This window comes from Gymnoscopelus microlampas (assembly GCF_963454915.1).
Source record: "Gymnoscopelus microlampas genome assembly, chromosome: 5".
Lineage (NCBI taxonomy): Eukaryota > Metazoa > Chordata > Actinopteri > Myctophiformes > Myctophidae > Gymnoscopelus > Gymnoscopelus microlampas.
In genome coordinates this window covers 872,913-894,588 of record NC_139942.1, presented here as the reverse complement: position 1 = coordinate 894,588, position 21,676 = coordinate 872,913, and the positions used below count along the sequence as shown (strand labels likewise).

At 41.2% G+C, this 21,676-nt stretch overlaps 1 protein-coding gene across 1 annotated transcript; it reads left to right on the top strand.

The window, feature by feature from the left end:
• The first annotated feature begins 439 nt into the window (after nt 1-439).
• On the top strand, nt 440-20,903 carry LOC311044743 (uncharacterized protein). The gene is made up of 3 exons (XM_084056504.1): nt 440-533; nt 10,919-11,044; nt 18,251-20,903. The coding sequence occupies exons 1-3, from the start codon at nt 524-526 to the stop codon at nt 19,810-19,812; spliced, it is 1,698 nt and encodes a 565-aa protein (XP_083912630.1). The 5' UTR covers nt 440-523; the 3' UTR covers nt 19,813-20,903.
• The last annotated feature ends 773 nt before the right edge of the window (nt 20,904-21,676 follow it).

The window sequence follows — 21,676 nt, the reverse complement described above, 5'->3', positions numbered from 1 at the left end:
AAAGTAAACAGATATTATTTTTTCGGTGCTAGATTACTGGTATGAAAAACAAAAAATATGTGCAATGAACAGTTGAAGGAGGGGGGGGGGGGGGCTATGGTTAAAACTTTAAGGGGCCAGTTTGGAATTGCAGAGTTACTTTCTTTCCACCACTGATGGAAGTACAAAAACTCAAGAGAGCATCAAAATGGACACCAAAAAAAAGATCTGATCTGTGTGCGTGAGAGAGAGAGAGAGAGAGAGAGAGAGAGAGAGAGAGAGAGAGAGAGAGAGAGAGAGAGAGAGAGCGTACCAAGTTTTGTGCTGTTGCGTTTTAACCACTAGATGGCGACGCGGTAGGGCTGCTGTAAGCTCTTTGACGTTGTTCAGCTTCACAGGTTTTATTGTGAAAGCGCAGACAGGAAGTGTAATGTGTTGTTATCGTGTGTAGTTTGATGGACCACAGCTATTGCTTTAACGTTTGTGTTGACAGGGTGCAGCCACAGACTGTAAAGACTTAGTCAACAACAGAGTTGTAGCAGCGATGGAACTTGGTATGTGATGAAAGATTCTCTTTGCTTTGATGCATTCTCTTTGCTTATTGTTCACTCTCTCCTTTTTACATAGGCTACTGAAACACTATGGCTAGCTGAAGAGTTAGCTTATTATCTCAGCTGTCTGTGTGTGTCTCTCTCTCTCTCTCTCTCTCTCTCTCTCTCTCTCTCTCTCTCTCTCTCTCTCTCTCTCTCTCTCTCTAGTGATAGTGTGATTATCAGGTGGTGATATTGGGTGGGATATGGGCTAACAAATGCATTAAATACATCAATAGATCAGCTGTAGCAACAGCAGCATTCACATCCCACATATAAGTTACAACAATGAGCCCGCAAGCAATTTAAGATGTTCTATAATGCTATCTGGCATCTAGAGTTGCAATACCAACCCTTGACAGCCCATTCATTGAAACCCAAAAGTCCTATCTGGTTGTTTAAAATGATGTTAAACTCAGAAACATTGCAGCTGTACGGAAAGCTTGGGTTATCCTATTTGTATATGTCAAGTTTTTGTTTCATAAAAATCCACGTACACGTTATCAGCTACTTTTGTTATTACATTTTATTCCACCATTTTGCAATGATACATGACTATATATGTGAATACATAGTACATGACATCGCATAGTTACATATACCGGTAGGTTTACCAGCGGTTTCAAGGTCAGTGCTTTCTTGTGGGTTTTCTATGTTTTAAATTGTCCCCTTCGGCTATCCCCCTGTTTCCTAGTACCCCCTCCCTACCTTCCCACCCGCTGTCCACCCCTTAAAACTAAAAGAAGAGAGAAGGGAAAACTAGAAGAGAAAGCATTAAGAACAGAAGTAAGAAAGAGAGAGAAAAAGAAAAAAAAAGAGAAGAGAAATAAAGGGAAAAGAGTGAAAACAGCATATTGACTCATCCTCAAATGGTGCGTGCGCCTCGGTGTTCACTCTCCATTCCGACATGCTGCCCCTCCGACATCCTACTATCCTACTATAATTCTAGTAACCTCTGTGCGTTTGTAGTGGAGGTGAAGCTACCCGGTTCTCCTCAGTGGCTGGACCAATTGCTCTGATTTTGCACACAGCCATTGACCATTACCATCTGAACTTAACTGTGAAGCCCGTTTTTCAATTTCATCAAATCTCAGCTTCTTATTAGCGTTTATGTGTCAAACAATGTCGGCATGGTTACGGGCCTGCCCAGCTATGGGACGAACTGCCTCCCGGGTTGCCAGATCATGTGCGCATATCCCCCCACGGATGCGCTGCGCCGACCGGGTATGGTCCAGTTGACTTCTAATTGTCGTAATGGTGGTATGCTCCATATTTGTAAACATCCCACCATTCCGACAGAAAAAAGTCCCACCATTCCGACAGGGACCCGCGGCAGAAAAAGTCCCACCATTCCGACAGGGACCCGCGGCAGAAAAAGTCCCACCATTCCGACAGATCACTTTCACAACCGTTTGGTTTAAATTTGAAAGTATAAGCAGCTTTTTTCAGTTATGTTTATTGCCTTTTTGGTTTATTGATTATAGTACCAATTGTTTATCCTGCTTAAATAATTATGTTGTATTTTCCAGTTAATTAGTTTATTGCCAAATGTAATAGCATGAATTACTCAATTGAATTATGAATTTAACTGAATTATATTTGATTATTTCTGAAGATGATAGGCCTATACAGTATGTCCCAAAAAGAAAGTCACATGCCAGCAGAAATATGCCTTGAACTGAGTTTTATTATAACAAAACGGGACCTAGTTACTAGTTCCATCCATGCCACGTTTGGCAGAACATGTGCTGTATGTACGACATATATAATTGGCTACTAATAAAAACAAAAACAAGCAAAAATAAAGACATCTGATCATCAATCTCAGTGTAGTCTACCACCAGTATTATCACTATATACGCAGTATACTGAAACCAACATGTATATATGTATAATATACAATGTATAGGCTATACCCTCTAACCATAAATAACATAAAATAATAACATCTATTAACATAATATAATTTCAGGGCCTAGTTTTATCGTCCTTTATCGTTATGCACTCACTGGTGAAACAGCGCCCCCTGGCGATGTACACAGAAGCATTTGCATAACCTTCCTTTTTATTAAATAATATATATATAATGTAATAATGTGTTACATTAAAGGGGAAAATGGCCCATATTTGGTGGCAAAAACTCCTGGTGTCATGGTATGGTAGTGTCATGTCAGTATCTTGGTCAGTAGCATGACCGCATCATGACCGTATCATGTCAGTATCATGTCAGTATCATGTCAGTATCATGGTCAGTAGCATGACCGTATCATGACCGTATCATGTCAGTATCATGTCAGTGTCATGGTCAGTATCATGTCAGTATCATGGTCAGTATCATGGTCAGTATCATGTCAGTGTCATGGTCAGTATCATGGTCAGTAGCATGTCAGTATCATGTCAGTGTCATGTCAGTGTCATGTCAGTATCATATCAGTGTCATGTCAGTATCATGTCAGTGTCATGTCAGTATCATGTCAGTATCATGGTCAGTAGCATGTCAGTATCATGTCAGTGTCATGTCAGTATCATGTCAGTATCATGTCAGTGTCATGTCAGTATCATGTCAGTATCATGGTCAGTAGCATGTCAGTATCATGGTCAGTATCATGGTCAGTATCATGTCAGTGTCATGTCAGTATCATGTCAGTATCATGGTCAGTAGCATGTAGGTCAGTATCATGTCAGTGTCAGTGTCATGTCAGTATCATGGTCAATATCATGGTCAGTGTCATGTCAGTGTCATGTTGGTGTGATGTTGGTGTCATGGTCAGTGTATCATAATGTAATAATTAAAATGTAATAAAAACTCATAATGTAATAATCAGCTCATATATTATAAAGACATTATTGCATTATGAAGTTTTATTACAGTATGAGTCGCCTATGTGGAGGTTCTTAATGTAACACATTATTACATTATAGAAAAATCTATTAAGTTATGCGCTCGTCTTTTAATTACATTATGAGCTGATTATTACATTATAAGTTGCTACACACCCCTTAAAAAATTTACTTGAAAATACATTTAAGATTTGTGGACTGTCGGAATGGTGGGACTAAAATGTGTCGGAATGGTGGGACTAAAATGTGTCGGAATGGGGGGATGTCGGAATGGCAACATGTCGGAATGGGGGGATGTCGGAATGGCGGGATGCACCCGTGCGCCTCATGCGTTGGAAGTACCTCACAATCCACACCCCCAAATTTCGGATGGTCCATCTAATCAAGTGGAATAGGCTAGTGACTATGGCCCCAAAATTTTGAGGTACCCCTCCCGGAGGTAGGACCAAACACAACATAATTTTTCCTCATCTCTAAGGCCTCCCATACATGAAATGGATTGTTGTATAAAAATATTTTACTGCAAAAGTGGTGAAATTGATATATAAAGTTAGACACCCCAAACTAAAAATAAAGGCTGGCCGTCTGGGGGTTGAAGCATAAAAGCTCATGTAGATTCACAATGGAAGGTCTGATAGGCTTAAGACTTGGCATACTTGAGGTCAGGACATCCCTCTGCATTATAGAAAAGACTGAATGTCAATATCTTAATGTAAATTGGAGATACAGTCATTTGAACACATACCTACAATAGGCGGAAATGTATCTATGTAGAAGGATCTCTTTACTTTGTAGTGACTCTGACATGGATTGCCATTGTAACACACACAATGGCTTGTTGAAAAGGTGTGGTTCTACTGAATCCATCAATACCAATTGTGTAAAGGTAGCTTACATACTCATCGAGTTATGTCACTTTACGTTTAATGTGTCTTTATACACTTTTGGCTGCCCAACTGTAGCCAAAATGTGTCAGGGACTAGAAGGTGAAACACAGAGACAAGGAAACAGGTTTTTGGATTAACAAACTTTAGTATTCAAATTAAATGTTCTTATCTAAACTTAGGTAAACCTAAGCTAGTGGGAGCCAGGGGATACATGCATATAAAACACATCTCTATCACTCATCCACATTATCATCAAAAACAACATGGCTCACATTTGGGCAGTCAGAGCAAGAGCAAAACTCTGTGCAGGTCAAGCCTACTGAAAGACATTGGCCCCGATTCAAAACGAGGGTCGTAAATATGGTGTAAATGAAGTTCGTAAAGGAGGTCGTATTTCAGGTACTCACTAACGGAAGTGCGATTCAAAAGGGGTGTCGTATATGACAGAGACGTGCGTATGACCAGTGCGTATGACCAGGTGTGATGATTACTCTCTGGAAGGCTGCATCCAACAGCATCCAACTTCAACGTCACCGTGCTGAACCGTGTTAAACAGTGTTGCCATGTCCGCTTATTATAAGCGAATTTGGACTTATTTTTCTGTAAAGTTGCTTGTAAATATTGGGAGCTGTGGGGTGCGTTTTTTTTGGGCTTGTTTCTAAAGTGTAGTTCATTATTTGGGCTTGCTTCACAATTGTTCAATTATTTTAACCGGTGGTTGTCAAATATTTTTATGTCATGGACCCCCAAGTTAATATGTAGGCTAATTTATCCCTATAAGCCCCATCTGAAAATGTTTTGTGCCCGCTGGAGGCAGATTTGTGTTGTTAAAATGTTTAAAAAATCTTCCAAATATTCCACATTTTATTACAAGATTAAAAAAAATATATATAGCAGATCTACAAGCTCACTACGGTTTAATTAAAGTTCTTATAATGGGCTGTCAGTTGCTTCTTTTGGGCTTATTTTCATAGACCTGGTTGCTTATTTCTCTCACAACATCTGGCAACGCTGATGCAAGTTAAACTCCGCCGTCTAAAGAATAAAGATAACAGATGCGGTGTCGCATCGCCTTGACAACTTACTGTTCTGTCTGGAAGCGGATCACGTAATAAATGCTCTCATGTGTAATGAGAATAAAGACGTTTACAAGGTTTAACCCCATTACCAAATAAAAGGCTAATAAAACGTGGAAAGGATATTATAGCCTATAAGCCTTTTCTAATGAACATTGCGCACCTTTACCAAGGTAAAAAGATTATGAAATCCAGCATCCAAGTGGAACGCTGCTATCCGATTATGGACCAGAGCTTATTGATTACTTATTGATTAAATTCGTTATTTTTTGATTAATATATCACTGTCCTACGTCGGAATGGGGAATAGATCTTCTGGACACAGCTTTCATCCACTATTAGTTTCCTCATCAGATGGTAATATTTATTAGGCTGTTGTGTGTGGCGTTCATGTGATCAATACTGTATACAGTAGAGTAGCCTACAGTAGACTATTAGCCTACAAATTAATACCGCGGCAGGACACTGAGGTGCGTCAGTCTCTCCGCAGTCTCATTAAGGCATGATAGCCTATTTTCATTATTACGTGACACTTTGGCTGAGATGGCCCGCTGGCAAACACACTGAGGGACCTTTTCAGCTCTAAATGCGACTCATAGCCTAGAAAATAAATAAAAAGAGGTGGAATCTATCTACATGTCTAAGCAATACATCGTTTGACATTTATTTTTTATTTTTTTATATATATGTGTTGACAAATGTTGGGCACATATATATTTTATTTGAGGTTTGCCACTGTTGTAATAGATTTTGGCATGAAGAATAAAGCATTCTAAAGACATACGCACATTTCAGCCCTGGTACGCCAGCCTCGGGGCTGACCTGAGAACGTGCGCACCTGACGCACAAAACACAGACCAAAAAATCTTTATGCATCAGGTGGATATGTACGACTTGTCCTAAATGCCGGTACGTACAAAATATGGTCGCAAATCCCTTTATGAATCAGGGCCATTGGCATTTGCTGCTATCATTGCACTTTCCATCCTTACAGTATAGGTGGGTGATGTCTCTGACTTCTTTAGGTGCAGGTTCTTTGACGAACATCACTGGTTCAATAGACCCATCTTCTCTGAGCCTCCACCCTCTACCAAGTGGGTTCCAGAGATCAGGCTTGGCCACATGGCTGTTACACCACACTGCGGTCTGGTACATGGCTCTTAATACATGTTGCTGGAAGGCATCTTCTGTTGGGGGTAGATTTGCAGCTGATGAATCTGTTGTAGATGCTAGTGTGTACCTCAGCTCATCCAAGGTGGTGCAAGGACGGCCATCCTCCCTTTTCTTTTTGCCATACAGAAGGAGGGCATACTTTCTTGCCACAGGAATAGCCTCCTCCAGACTTCCAGAAAGTCCAAAACTGGCCATCTCATTTAAGTCACTCAGGTGGGTCTTAAGTCTTGTAAACACAGTAGCCTTCCCAATTCTGTACAAGCTGCTTGTGGTATCACAACCTGTGAGGGCGTGGCATGCAGGTAGACATGCACAAAATGCTGCACCAAGCTTCTTTGCGATGGCACAGACTGGGACAAACCTCTCCCTTGGGCCATGTCCAGAGTGCATGAACACTGTTGAGGATCCAAACATTCCTTTGCTGGAATAATACACAAGCAAAACCAGTACGTCTGTATCATCACATCTGATGATGACCCGAGAATGAGACTCTGCTAGATGTATTGCATTTAATACCAATCTGGTGTCAGCCTCCTCCTGGTCACTATACAGATCTGTCAAGTTGGCAACACCTGACTTGCTGACCACTTTGACCTCCTCACCATTTTCAAAGCCACCTGCCAAAATGACTGTGTTCTCTGAGGAAATACTCTTGGGCCCTGTATTGGCTATGTAGTTGCTTACAAAGCTACATAAAGCAGCCTTGTTACCACTGACCTTGAGGTATTTCCTGTAGTTAGGAACTTTGGCTTTGCCTGTGATGACATGTGTAGATCTGCTTGCTTGGATGGTGCCTCTTCTTTGCCTTTCCAGGTCTTTGATTGAGTGTAGTGTGGATGATCATACCTATCAATCACTACAGCAACACAGTTGTTGTTTTCTTTTTCCAATAGTGTTGTGATCTTCTTCCAGACAAACTCACCCAGGTCATTGAATGTCTGAAAGCCTGAGTCAGGGAGACTCTGTAGAAGAGCCATGCCATCGATGATGTATGCAGATGGTTCAGCAACATTAGGCAACTGCTGTGTCTCTTCAACTACAGACTCCAATTTTTTAGCAAGGTCTGCTTTTGTTGTCTTTCTCATACTTCCATCATCATAAAACAAAGAGGGGGGGACAGCAGCAAGTTCATGAGACATCACAGTCTCCATGGATACCTCTCTTTGCTTGGATACACCAAGTAATCTTCGAAAGAGCACATCTGAGTCCATGTGAACCTTTCTAGTACTGACTCCACCTGATGTTTTCATGTCTTTGAAGGTTGCACACTGTTTTCTTTTCTCAGGATCCCAGAAGCTCTTTGTTTTTTTGGATTTTGCCAGGCGTTGTTCAATAAAGATGGCATTCTGCTCAGCACCATCTTTGAGGAAACTTGACAGCTCTTTTGCAACTTTCTCAGATGCAACCTGACCACTTGCAATATTGATCAGTTCCTCAGGGATACTATCAAGGTCAAAGGGGTTCTGCTTCTGCTCCACAGCTTCCATTATCTTTTGTATGTCTCCCTCATCTCTGTCCATTCTGGAGGCTCCATGTTCTTTGTGTGCTTTTGGGCCCTTTGCATCAGTGTCACAAAGGTCTTTCATGGCATCCACATATGCTGTGGTCACATGCCTTGTCATCAACCATCTTGTGAGAGCTGACTTTCGCAATGTGAAGCCAACAACTCCACCCTGACTCTTGCCTTCACGGTTAATGGTTTGCTCCAGTGCCTGATCAGTCGCCACACAGTTAAAGCTGTAATCCTCCGACCGGCGGACAACAAATCCGCCTTCTTGCATGAATGTGTATGCTTCTGGTTGTTCATGTTCAAGAGCTTTCATTTCTGCAACATAGACCGGTATGTACTTGGCATAATTGGTTCTTCCAGCAGCTCTGAACCAAGGGAGGACTTCACACATGCTATTCAGGTGAAGTTGAAAGTCTGCTTCACGCTCTGAACGAAGGATCCTTAGCAACAGATCAGCACCCTTGAGGAACATTAACCAGTATCCAAAAGTTGCTGATTGCTTAGCCCCTTCATCTATGAAATTCTGGATAAGGTTCTGGATCCCAGTAAGTTCCGTCTCCACCTCACCGATAAGCTGTTGAGCAGTGGCCTTGTCATTACCATGAAATGCATGCTGTACATCTCGTAGGAGTTGCTCTTGTGCTCCAGTCATTGCACATTTGCCTTTCTTTTCAAGCCACGATTGCATGGCTTTCCAGAAGAGCCTAAACAGAGCCTCAGAGGCTAGCTTTATGCTCCTTATTCCTCTTGCCAGCTGTTTCCCCTGAAGCAACTGTCGGGCTGTGCCCTCTGCATACACATCTGACTCAGTGAGTATGTCAAACAGTCCGCCATCACCATAGAGCTTTCCAATGCTTGCAAGGTAAGCCATTGTGATATGCATACCTCCTAGTCTCATTGTGATCTTCCCTTGTAAGAGCTCTGGTTTGTTCCACAAGATCTGTTGCGCTTTGCTATAAATTGCAAGGTCTGCAGTCACAAGCACATGGTGTTGTCCCAGTTCTTCAGCTAGCTGTACAAGCTGTATCATAGCTGTATAGATGGTGGACAAATCTGAGGGCGATTCTCTTATGAAGGGCATGTATAGTACACTGGCTACTGGACAAGGTGTGTCTGATGTGAAGGCATTGAATGCAGACCACGAAGGAATATGCTGTTGATTCTCACTCTGGTTTCGGGCCAGCTTCCATACCAGGTCTCTGCCTTCTGATGCTTTGGAGACTGCTGTGTTTATGTGTAGTATCTCAGGTTTGGGAAGTTCGGGCGGTTCTGGTCGCTTTGGAGGTTTGATATATCTGTAACCAGAAATAATAAGATCAGCTTGTTATCATATGCATTAAATATCAACTCAGAACACTAAATCTCACCAAGTATTCATATTGAACACTCCACCAATGAATTTATACTGTGACTATACACATGAAAACAAATGAATACAAATTTAAATAATCCAAACATACCTGTGCAGTTTCTCTCCATTCAAGTCAGCTGTGTTCAAGGTTGAGAGAGACCTCTCTGGGACTCGTGCTAGACATTCATCTGCAGTGGAGACATGGCCTCTTCGGTACACAACAGATGCCATAGCATGAGTTGTTTGCTTCCCGTCCAGAGTATCCTCATTCTGATCAAAGTTATCGATGGCTGCATCAACAATTCCATGTTCAGAGACTCTAGTGAGGCCAGTTGGGATGTAGACACCACTCTCTGTCCTTGATATCTGGTCTGATGCCACAGATGTGAGGAATTGTTGAACCTCTGTATAGGAAACACAGTGCCCCATTGCACTGAGCTCATCGATGAGTGACTTACTGCCAAATTGATGATGAATCAAAATGGCAAGTCCCAGTGTGATTGGCGTATGGATGTGACAGCATTGTGCAATGAGATCATGGCAGAGTGGTGTACCGGGAGAATACTGGGCACCAAAACAGAGTCGTATACCGGGAGAATACTGGGCATTAAAACAGAGAAGGCACCAGGAATACTGGGCACCAAAACAAAGTGACCACCGGGAAGTCTGGGCTGATATGCGACAACCGATACCAGCATTTTAGGCAGTATCGGCAGCTTTTCTGATGCTGGTATCGGAATTACTCCAAACTAAACTAAAATAATGGCTGACCGCAAAACACAAGTGAACATAAAACTCCTTGGTTGTAGCATCCTCTGCCCCCCCCCCCACCCCTCCTTTCTCTGTAAATATACATATTGATGCTATTGAGCTTTCTACCAGTATTGTATCATATCGTGTTGTATTGTATTTGTGTTGTGTATTATATGCATTAACGATTAATTGAGTAATGGACCACAATGGAAACAAACCCCACAGGGCTTTTTGTGTTATCCCATGAGCATAACCTTGTCACTGCCGATAAAGTATCAATCAATAACCGACTTAATCTTACTGATGTAGATAATCGATTAATCAAGAAGTAGGGTTTTTGTTTTATATATATATATATATATATATATATATATATATATATATATATATATATATATATATATATATATATATATATATCCTAGGAAAACTATTCTAATAGATGTATTTATTATTATCATTTTTATTATTATTATTATTACCCTTTATTATTATTATTTTGCGATTTAGTAGATCAAACAGATTAAACCCTTAATCCTTGTTCAGTACTTTGTCGTACAATGGTGTTGTACAAAATAGTGAAAATAGCAGATCTACAAGCTCCGTGTTGCATTGTGAGCTTCTAGAGCTGCTATTTTATTGCTAACCCTCACCCTATTTTATTATATGATTTTAAGTCATATCGACCAGCCCTATTACACCCCGGGTCACATTAAATGTGATGACTTTAAAGTCCTTAATCTATTCCTTCATTCCAGACAAGTGTGTGGAGTCCAGCCTGCAGGTGAAGATGAGTCCTGCAGAACCAGCCAGGACCGTTTCTGTTAAACAGGAACCTGAAGCTGAAGTTAAAGTTGAAGTTAAAGAAGAACAGCTGGACATCAGTAAGTTTCATGCTCTCTCATCTTATTCAGTTAAGTTGAAGGGTTATCACCTTATCAGCATTCCAGTATCCTACTATAATTATGGAACCTCTGTCTGTTTGGGTACGTTTTTGTCCTCAGTGGTTTAACCAATCAATGTGAACTTGCACACGGGCATCGACTGTTGCCATGAGTAGACAGTGACAAAGCCCATTTTTCACTGTCCCAAAATGTAAGCTGTTTATTAGCATTTTTGACATTTTGGAGTTATCACGCAAGCAAGACTGCGGTTTATGGGCTCTGTTGTCACGGTTACGGACAATAACCGTAGGGATGGGCAACGACTCATATTTTGCGTGTCTGGGGCATTTATCGATGAGTCGATTTATTATAACTAGACCATACCCGGTCGGCGCAGCGCATCTGTGGGGGAATATGCGCACATGATCTGGCAACCCGGGAGGCAGTTTGTCCCATAGCTGGGCAGCCGCAGCTATGGGACGACATTCTTTGACACAAAAACGCTAATAAGAAGCTGGGATTTGATTAAATTGAAAAACGGGCTTCACAGTTGTGTTCAGATGGTAATGGTCAATGGCTGTGTGCAAAATCAGAGCAATTGGTCCAGCCAGTGAGGAGAACCGGGTATCTTCACTCACGTACCACTACACTCACGTACCACTACAGAGGTTACTAGAATTATAGTAGGATAGTAGGATAGTAGGATTACAGGGACAGAGCTCTCAGCTCCGTACCTGTTTTGTTATTGGCATTATTTTGTTTCTTCTGCCACTTTTCGCAGTTCTGGCTGAACCGTGCTGTCGCTTTTTACGAAACTCGGCCATATGGTAGATGGTCATGAAAAACAATCAAAAAATAATTCTCACAATCTTTCGTCCAAAGGTGGCGCTATAGCACTCAATTGAAAATGCCAACTTTGAACAGGTACAACTCATGCCCTGTTTGACCTACAGCCATGAAACTTCGATACACATATGCGTCTCCTCGTGCTGAACAACTTTCACCCTCTGACTTTTGACCTCTGACCTTTAGATCTCCCACCATTTTGAATTATATGAAAAACAGTCATTGGCTCCTAACCTCTGCATTTTTTCACTTATGGAAATTCCGGCGCCTAGAAGTTGTCGGCAGAGGTCCAAAGTTCAAGTGTTAAACGTTTCGTGCAGATTGCTCCAAAATCCTAGGATTCCATAGATTTTAACTATTGCAGTTTTATGAAAAGCGGGGCGCTATAGCAATTTTTTGAAAATGCAGACTTTAAACAGGCATAAGTCATGCCTCGTTTGGCCGAAAGTCGTGAAACTTGCTTACACATGTGCCTTGACTCATGAGGAACACACGTATCGATTTGACCATTAAGCTCCGCCCTTAGATTTTCCGCAATTTTGAGCAGTTTGAAAAATACTTGTTTTTGCCAGTTCTGGCTTAACCGTACGCTTTTTACAAAACTCGGCCATATGGTAGATGCTCATGAAAAACTACCAAGAAATAATTCTCACACTCATTCGTCAAAGGGTGGCGCTATAGCACTCAATTGAAAGTGCCAACTTTGAACAGGTACAACTCATGCCCTGTTTGACCTACAACCATGAAACTTCGATACACACATGCGTCTCTTCATGCCCGACAACTTTTGTGGTCTGACTTTTGACCTCTGACCTTTAGATCGCCCACCATTTTGAATTATATGAAAAACAGCCATTGGCTCCTAACTTCTGCATTTTTTCACTTATGGAAAATCCGCTCCCATCATTATGTCGGCAGAGGTCCAAAGTTCAAGTGTTAAACGTTTCGTGCAGATTGCTCCAAAATCCCAGGATTCCATAGATTTTAACTATTGCAGTTTTATGAAAATTATTCATCTGCCCCTAACACATACATGCAAGACTCACATTTCTTTGAAACGTTGCAGTAATGTAGAGAGTCATTCCAAATATCACTGAAACCAATCTCACTCCAATTGGCCAAAGGGGGCCGCTATAGCAATTTTTTGAAAATGCAAACTTTAAACAGGCAAAAGTCATGCCTCGTTTGGCCGAAAGTCGTGAAACTTGCTTACACTTGTGCCTTGACTCATGAGGAACACATCTATCGCTTTGACCAGTAAGCTCCGCCCTTTGATTGTCCGCATTTAAGTTGAATTGCAAACAACATGACTGTATCAATGAATGCAAATGGTAAAGATCTCTCTCTCTCTCCAGTATCCATCTCTCTCTCTCTCTCTCTCTCTCTCTCTCTCTCTCTCTCTCTCTCTCTCTCTCTCCCATGATGGCTGTGTTGTGTAGTCAAATGGAGCCTCTCTCTCTCTCTCTCTCTCTCTCCCATGATGGCTGTGTTGTGTAGTCAAATGGAGCCACTAGTAAGCTGTCAAACACACAAACAAACACACAAACTCTCTCTCTCTCTCTCTCTCTCTCTCTCTCTCTCTCTCTCTCTCTCTCTCTCTCTCTCTCTCTCTCTAGTTTCCATGTCTGGCCCTGTATTATCGCTGCTTGCAGCTATATTTTTTTATTGTTTTCGCGCAGTTGAGAGGAGAGCGCAAACTGCGGTCGCCACCAGGTACTCCTTCACGTAAACCTCTGTAAAAATGGGGGCGAGTGTGTTTTGGGGCGATCGTTCCTGTTACCTCAGCGTACGTTCTCTCTCTCATCGCGCTGTCAATGTTTGGCGACAGGGCACGGTGTATTCTGGAAATGCCACCAGCTCATGGAAGCCTTTCCCCTCGACAACACTAATAGTAGGCATATCTTCTGCTATCATCTTGGCTGTCAAGATGATAGCAGTCTCTCAGTTGCCATTCTGCTTTCTTGGGTGAAGGGCAGGCTTTGGGACCAGGTTCTAGCTTTAATGTGATTTGACATCACTGATGTTGACGAGTGATATGCATACTTTGTTTTGTCGTCAATCTTGACAAAATCATCCCACACCACACTCCTATGTGAAGCTGCCATTTCCATGCAGGCTTTCAAGCATACACAAGCAGGACGTAAACAAAACTAGTCAGCGTGCACATGACCAGACTGGACATGCAGTAGCGCAGCACACACACACAGACCTAACTCTATGACACAAACACACACACACCGGTCTGTTCTTCTCCCATTTGGAAAACATATGATAATTTTTTCCATTTTGAACTGGCTATTTTGGAAAAAAAAGTTATGTTTATAAAGTTTTTGAACAAGCCATTTAAAAGAAAAAAAAATATATGTATATATATATATATATATATATATATTTAAAATAATGAAGTTGTTTTAATTAAGTGCAATGGCTGATAATGGTGAAAATTAGAGATGCACGATATAATCGGTAACGTATCGGAATCGGCCGATATCAGCCCATATCGGCCGTATCGGTATCGAACCGATCTCAAAATAAACCCGATTAAATTCCCCGATATTGAGAAGTATTAATAAAATCCCCGAGAGCAGTCTGTGTGCCTGTCTCTTTAAGAGTCAGCTGTTGCCCCTCCCCCCTCCACACGCTCTGCATGCCTCTCAAACAGTGCACTCACTGCGCACACAGCAGACAGAGGCTAGGCTAGGCTGCGTGAACAGAGACATCTAGTCAAACTAACAGCAAACAAACTCTTCACGTCCATAGTTCATACCCAGAACAGTCAGAGGGTTTCTTGTACATCTTAAATTAGATTAGAGTAGGGATACTGCGGAGGATATATTTTCAACACGAATGTGTACATTGCCTTCTTATTTAACATCGACGTAACAAACACTCGAGTCGTTACTCGACTCGTCTCCTAAACTCACTGCTGATGTTATGTTGTGATTGGGAGAGCTAAGGGGGGGCTTTATTGTTTAGAGCAGGGGTCTTCAACGTTTTCAGGCCAAGGACCCCCTAGCTGAGAGAGAGATGAAGCAGGGACCCCCTCTTTATTATATACAATTGTGTTTCAGATTAAACTTATTTTGTTGTACTTGGTCTGCTCCGTTTTCCCTCTACACCTACAGTATGTCTCTGCAAGGCGTTGTGAGCTTGTAGATCGGCTATTTTTGGCTAAAGTTCTCCTCAGAAAAGGGACACTAGGGTTCAAGCGGTTAATGTAGAAAAAAGAAAATCATATCGCACAAAGATTTTGCGGACCCCCTGTAGTAGCTCTGAGGACCCCCTAGAGGTCCCGGACCCCCTGTTGAAGACCGTCGGTTTAGAGCAGAGGCTAATTAATTTAGGCAACAGACGAATAACACTAATAACAAACTAGTTTCAATGATCTTAGTTCCATAGGCCACATAACATATGGTTAAAACGTGGATAGACTCTGGCTGATACCGACAATAAGCCTCTCCGACCTACTTACTTACTTACTGAGGCAAGAAATGGGCAATGCAGAAAAATGATTCATATTTGATCAACACTTCCAACCGAAGTTATGTGAGCCGGTTATGTTGTGTTCGACACACTTGCCATCTAATGTACTGATTTCTTTACCATAAGCATTGAAATCCTTTTTAAAATCAATGAAATATGTTTTGTTATGTTTTGGGGCAATTCATTCATTTCTTTATCAAGTAGCTATGTAATTATGGGGATGATGAATGGTGAGCAACTCATTGAGAAATTGCACATCTACAGGGTGATAGAACTGGTTTGAAAATGCACAGCGCCATTGCCAGCACTTTCCAAGAAATTTGAGTTGTGGAACCCCACAACTCAAATTCCTTGGAAAGTGCTGACAATGGGCAGGGAATATTTATCTTGAGCTTAGTTTTTCATCAGCTCGTTCAGTTGTCTGATTGTTCTAGGGAAGAAGCTCTTTTGTAGCCTACTGCTAGTGGCCATGTGGCTCCGGAGATATTTCCCACGTGGCATCACCTGAAACAGTTTGTGGTTAGGGTGACTACAATCTTTCATTATTCTGCAAGCTTTGCTGACACATCATTTGTTGTATAGATCCTGGATGGGGGGAGGTTGCTTCTGCTGATATGTTGTTGCTGTCCGTGCGACCCTTTGCATTGCTTTACAATTAAAGGAGTAGTTCACCTATAAAAGTACTTAATCACCCATGAAATTACTTATTTTCTATCAATTACACACCCCATGAAGCTTTGAATTCATGGAGATTCTTTATTTTTTGGCGCATTCCTTCGCCAATAATTTTATGATCGGCGGAGTCTCAAAGAGAGTCAGTAGGAGACCCATTTTTTTTGGGTGAACTACTCCTTTAAGGTTTGTTCCCATACCAGGCAGTCTTGCAGCCAGTCAAGTTGCTATCGGTGGTACCTCGGTAGAAGGCTCGCAAGATTTTGGTGTCCATTCCTAACTTCTGCAGTCGCCTGAGAAAGTGAAGGCGTTGTGTTTTTGGAGGTTTTCTTTTTTCATCACCTTACATTCTAGTCCATGAGCCAGACAAGATTTCATTATCGAAAGAGTGGGCAAAACCAAACCTATATTAAATTGTTCATAGGGTCAATACGAGTAAATAAATATATGATAACCTTTCCACAGGAGTAGCTTTTTCATGGTTATCACACATTTTGTTATTTTCCCCATACGTACATGACAGGTGAAAAAATGACAACATTTAAAAAAGAGTTATCATAATGAAACTTCCTGAGTTGATTACTTACATGAAGACAATGATTTATCGTATTACAAGTTTTCTGAAATTGTATATTTAAATATGCAAATTAGGCATTTAGTCCATGAGTCTGAGCCCCAAAATTGAGCCAGATATTGAATATTCCATCGTTAAAAACCTTTGACTCCAACATCTTAACAAAATGAAATAAGTATGTTGACTCTGGCTTTGTCCAATGTTCCAATGTTGATTCAGGAAAGGTATGCAAATTTGGGCATATTTTCCTAATGCCTAATTTTCAGTGATGAGTTCTCCCAAGAATTTTAACTTACTGACCCTCCCCACTAGGGCAGGGCAATTCAACGTAATTTATATAAATCGAAATGTTGAACCAATAACAGACTTAATCTTGCTCATGTAGGTTCATCGAATAGTCAATGAACTGTAACACCTTCTATCTACAATCATTACTTTTGTCTTGCTGACCTTGAGAGCCAGGTTGTTCTCCTGACACCACTGTGTTCTCCACCTCTTCAGGCTGTCTAATCTCTGTCCGTGATCAGGCCTATCACTGTCACGTTGTCTGCAAAGTTAACCAAGTTGGAGCTGTACATGGCCAGTTGGCCACACAATCATAGGTGTACAGGGAGTAGAAGAAGGGACTTGGAACACATCCCCGAGGGGCTTCTGTGCTGAGGGTCATGGGGGAGCGGTTTTAGATTACATCCTCACTACACATCATCATTCTGACAGACAGGTCCAATATCCAGCTGCAATAGGCTGGGGTTGAGCATACATTCCGTAGCTTAGTGTCAAGTTTGAGTGAATGAGTAGCACGGCTTGGGTGTGGCATGTTGTGTGGTAAGTACTGGGAGCTGATGGTAGGTGTTGCACTCCACCTCAGCAATCCATTTCCCAGGGGTCTAGCACATTGAAACAGGGTTGGACTCGGCGGATACCGACCTACTTTCTTGAGCGGAATCACGGTGTTGAACTCTGAGCTGTAGTCTATGATCAGCATGATCAGGACCTGCCTCACTCCAGGTGGGAGAGATACACAGTTGTACAACAACATTAAAATAATGACAAAAAAGAAGAAGGAAGAAGAAGAAGAAAATGCTGTGTGGAAAAATAGAAAGTTGTCAGTTTTATTATCACATCACAGGTTTACAGGTGTAAATCAGAGGGTGAAATTTGTTTTGTTGTTTTCAAGAAAGAAAGAAAAAAAGGAGAGCAGGAGAGCCAGGAGAAAAACTGTAAAAGAAACATTGAAGATCTCTACAACTATACAAATGTTTGACGTCTTTCTTTCATTTTATATATTCCCTAGACTTCCTGAAGGAGAAAAACAGTAAAAGAAACATCGAAGATCTCTACAATTATACAAATGTTTAACCCTTTAAGACCTGGAACTTATCTCTGTCACTTTAGATTTCTTTGGCTATTCAATAATAGCAGATATACAAGCTCATAGCGCGGCACCGAGTGCCGCGCTATGAGCTTGTAGATCTGCTATTTTTGAAAAATCGTGAAACATATTTTTTAAATATTTTTTCCCGATTTTTTTTTTTTTTTTTTTTGGATTTTGAAGCGGATTTGAAGATTTTTAGAAGCGGCCTCAGGTCTTAATGGGTTAACGTCTTTCTCTCATTTTATATTTTCCCTAGACTTCCTGCGCCCCCCTGTGTGGAAAGAGGAGGATTCCCCTGAACAGCAGGAGAGGAGCTCCAGTCTGGTCCAGGAGGAACCAGAACCTCCACAGATTAAAGAGGAACATGAGCTACTTCAAAGACCAGAGGAGGCTGATGGGTCAACAATGACATTACTAGCAGTGAAAAGTGAAGATGATGATGAAAACAGAGAGACAGAGCCTGTAGCCAGCACCTCAACTGAACACATGAAAACGCAAGCTGATGTAGAGGACTGTGGAACTTCACAACCAACCAGAGATGACCAGGTCCCCTCTTCACACTGTTCTGAGTCTGACACTGAAGACAGTGATGAGTGGGAGGAGACCAGGGAAGATCCTTTTAGTTGTACAGTTTGTAGTAAAAGTTTTAATCTTAAAGGAAATCTGAAGACACACCTGAGGACTCATACAGGGGAAAAACCCTTTACCTGTACAGTGTGTGGCAAAGGTTTTGCTCAAATGAGTAATCTAAAAGAACATATGAAGACTCATACAGGGCAAAGGCGCTTTACTTGTGCAGTTTGTGGCAAAGGCTGGGGTCAAATGAGTGCTCTAAATCAACACATGAGGACTCACACAGGCGAAAAGCGCTTTACTTGTAAAGTGTGTGGCATAGGTTGTAGTAATCTAAAATTCCACATGATGACTCATACAGGGGATATTGAGGTAATTCAGGCAGTCATGAAAAGTGAAGATGATGATGAAAACAGAGAGACAGAGCCTGTAGCCAGCACCTCAACTGAACACATGAAAACACAAGCTGATGTAGAGGACTGTGGAACATCACAACCAACCAGTGATGACCAGGTCCTCTCTTCACACTGTTCTGAGTCTGACACTGAAGACAGTGATGAGTGGGAGGAGACCAGGGAAGATCCTTTTAGTTGTACAGTTTGTAGTAAAAGTTTTAATCGTAAAGGAAATCTGAAGACACACATTAGGACTCATACAGGGGGAAAACCCTTTACCTGTACAGTGTGTGGCAAAGGTTTTGCTCAAATGAGTAATCTAAAAGAACATATGAAGACTCATACAGGGCAAAGGCGCTTTACTTGTACAGTTTGTGGCAAAGGCTGGAATCATATGAGTGCTCTAAAACAACACGTGAGGATTCATACAGGGGAAAAGCCCTGTACCTGTACAGTGTGTGGCAAAGGTTATGCTCAAATGAGTAATCTAAACGAACATATGAAGACTCATACAGGGCAAAGGCGCTTTACTTGTGCAGTTTGTGGCAAAGGCTGGGGTCAAATGAGTGTTCTAAAACAACACCTGAGGATTCATACAAGGGAAAAGCCCTTTACCTGTACAGTTTGCCCCAAAGGCTTTAATCAAATGAGTTCTCTAAATCAACACATGAGGACTCACACAGGCGAAAAGCGCTTTACTTGTAAAGTGTGTGGCAAAGGTTGTAGTAATCTCAAATTCCACATGATGACTCATACAGGGGATAAGCGCTTCACTTGCACAATTTGTGGCAAAGGCTGTAGCAATCTAAAATACCACATGGTATATGTACATAAAGGGGGAAACGTTTAGTAGCCTTTTTTGTCAAATGGTTTGGTCAAAATGCAAATAGGAAAATGTTTGAATTCATACGGTGCAAAGCTGTTTAGTTGTACGGTTTCACACAAACCAGGTCTTAATGGGTTAACACGACTAAATAAAATGAATGGAACATTGAGGTAATTCAGGCAGTCATGGAAGTCAAGCCTTGACCCACATTCATACACATTACCTTAACATATTCAAACAATCCTAATAGTTCAACTAAGTGTTTTATTTAAGCACTCTTACATGCTCAACATCTCTCCCTGCTACCACACATGGCCACCACACCACCAAATACAATACAATAGCATTGCAATATTTCATTTTTATCTTGATGAGATAAATGCCAATTCCTCATCTACAGTACATGCTCAAAATCAGGTGAATATTTTCATGTGAATCTGGAAATAACGGTAAATACTACTTATGAGAAGTAGTGCTAAACAACATACTCCGTTGTCCAGAACCCCTGTAGCCTGGAAAACCAAAATCTGCTAAATGACTGTAATGTAATGTGACGTCACCCCAAAAAGATTCACTCCCGTCTACTCCTATGTTATGAAATGTAGAAACACACAACTAGCTTCTTATTTCTTTGGTGAAAACAAGCCATATTCAACTGCCGATAGCAACAAAATGTTGTTTACACTTTATTGTCCCACTTCTTATTACAAGAGTGTCTAGTTAAAGTAGTTAAAATAGCAGATCGACAAGCTCACAATGTGTTGCATCACAGTACATTGTGAGCTTGTAGATCTACTATTTTCACTTTCTGAACAAATTTCCATTTCCTGAAAAGTTTTGGACATACCGGACAAAAATAAGTTGTACCTGTACACAAGATGTAACAATAAAAAAGAAAAAAATAACCTTGAACTTTGGTGTTTAACCCTTCATGTGAGAGTTGTTCCTGTGACAAGTTTGTGTGGACAATAAAGTTGTATGGTATCATATCATTACTAATCTACTTGGAGGCTGTTCTGCAGTGTGTGGGCAAACTAATTAACCACTTGAACCCCAGCAAGGTTGAACATGATTGAATGACTCCTTTGATTGAGCATATACACCTTTGGCTTCAGCTTTTACATTTTCAGATTGTCTACAATTTTAAAAGATCTGAACAACTGGCAGATAACCAAAGGAATTATATTTAAATATATCTTATCTTGGCACAGTTTGTCACTGGCACTTTATTTTTGTTTGTTCTGGGCGGGATACTCTGGGTGCCTCTGGGCGACTGAAATTCCCCTGCGGGATCAATATAGGTATCTATCCATCCATCCATCCACAAACTATCCAGACCTGTCTTGTAGCTGAATACTAAAATATTTACTTTTCGCTATACGTCACCTTTTTGTAACTATACAAAAAGTTGCTTGATTCATTATCATATTATTATCAGACTTGTCAGACTCTTCCTATATAAACCCATTGTAACATTGTAATCTCACTTTGAATCAGTTACAGTAGATTCATTGAAAAAACACATTATGTTCACAAAAATCACCTATGCTTGTTATGGTGCCTACATGAGGCCGATTTTAAACTTTTTGGGTGGCAAAGCTTCCATGGCCTACAGGGAGTGTGCGTGCAAAGCTTCATGCCAGTCGGACACTGTGTTCATGATTCGTGGCTATTTGGTAGCAGCTGTGGCAGGAAAGTTGAGGAATATTGACCAACGGTCGATATGTAAAAGTGGAAGGCCTGAGACAAAAGGCAATGCAAACTAAACATTTACTCAGCAGACCAATGAAATGCTTTATCCCTGGTGGAGGTTTGAAACATGTCAAGGGGGTGTTAATAGGGGTTGTGAACACCATGTAATGGCCATGGAAATTGAGCAAGTTAGAGC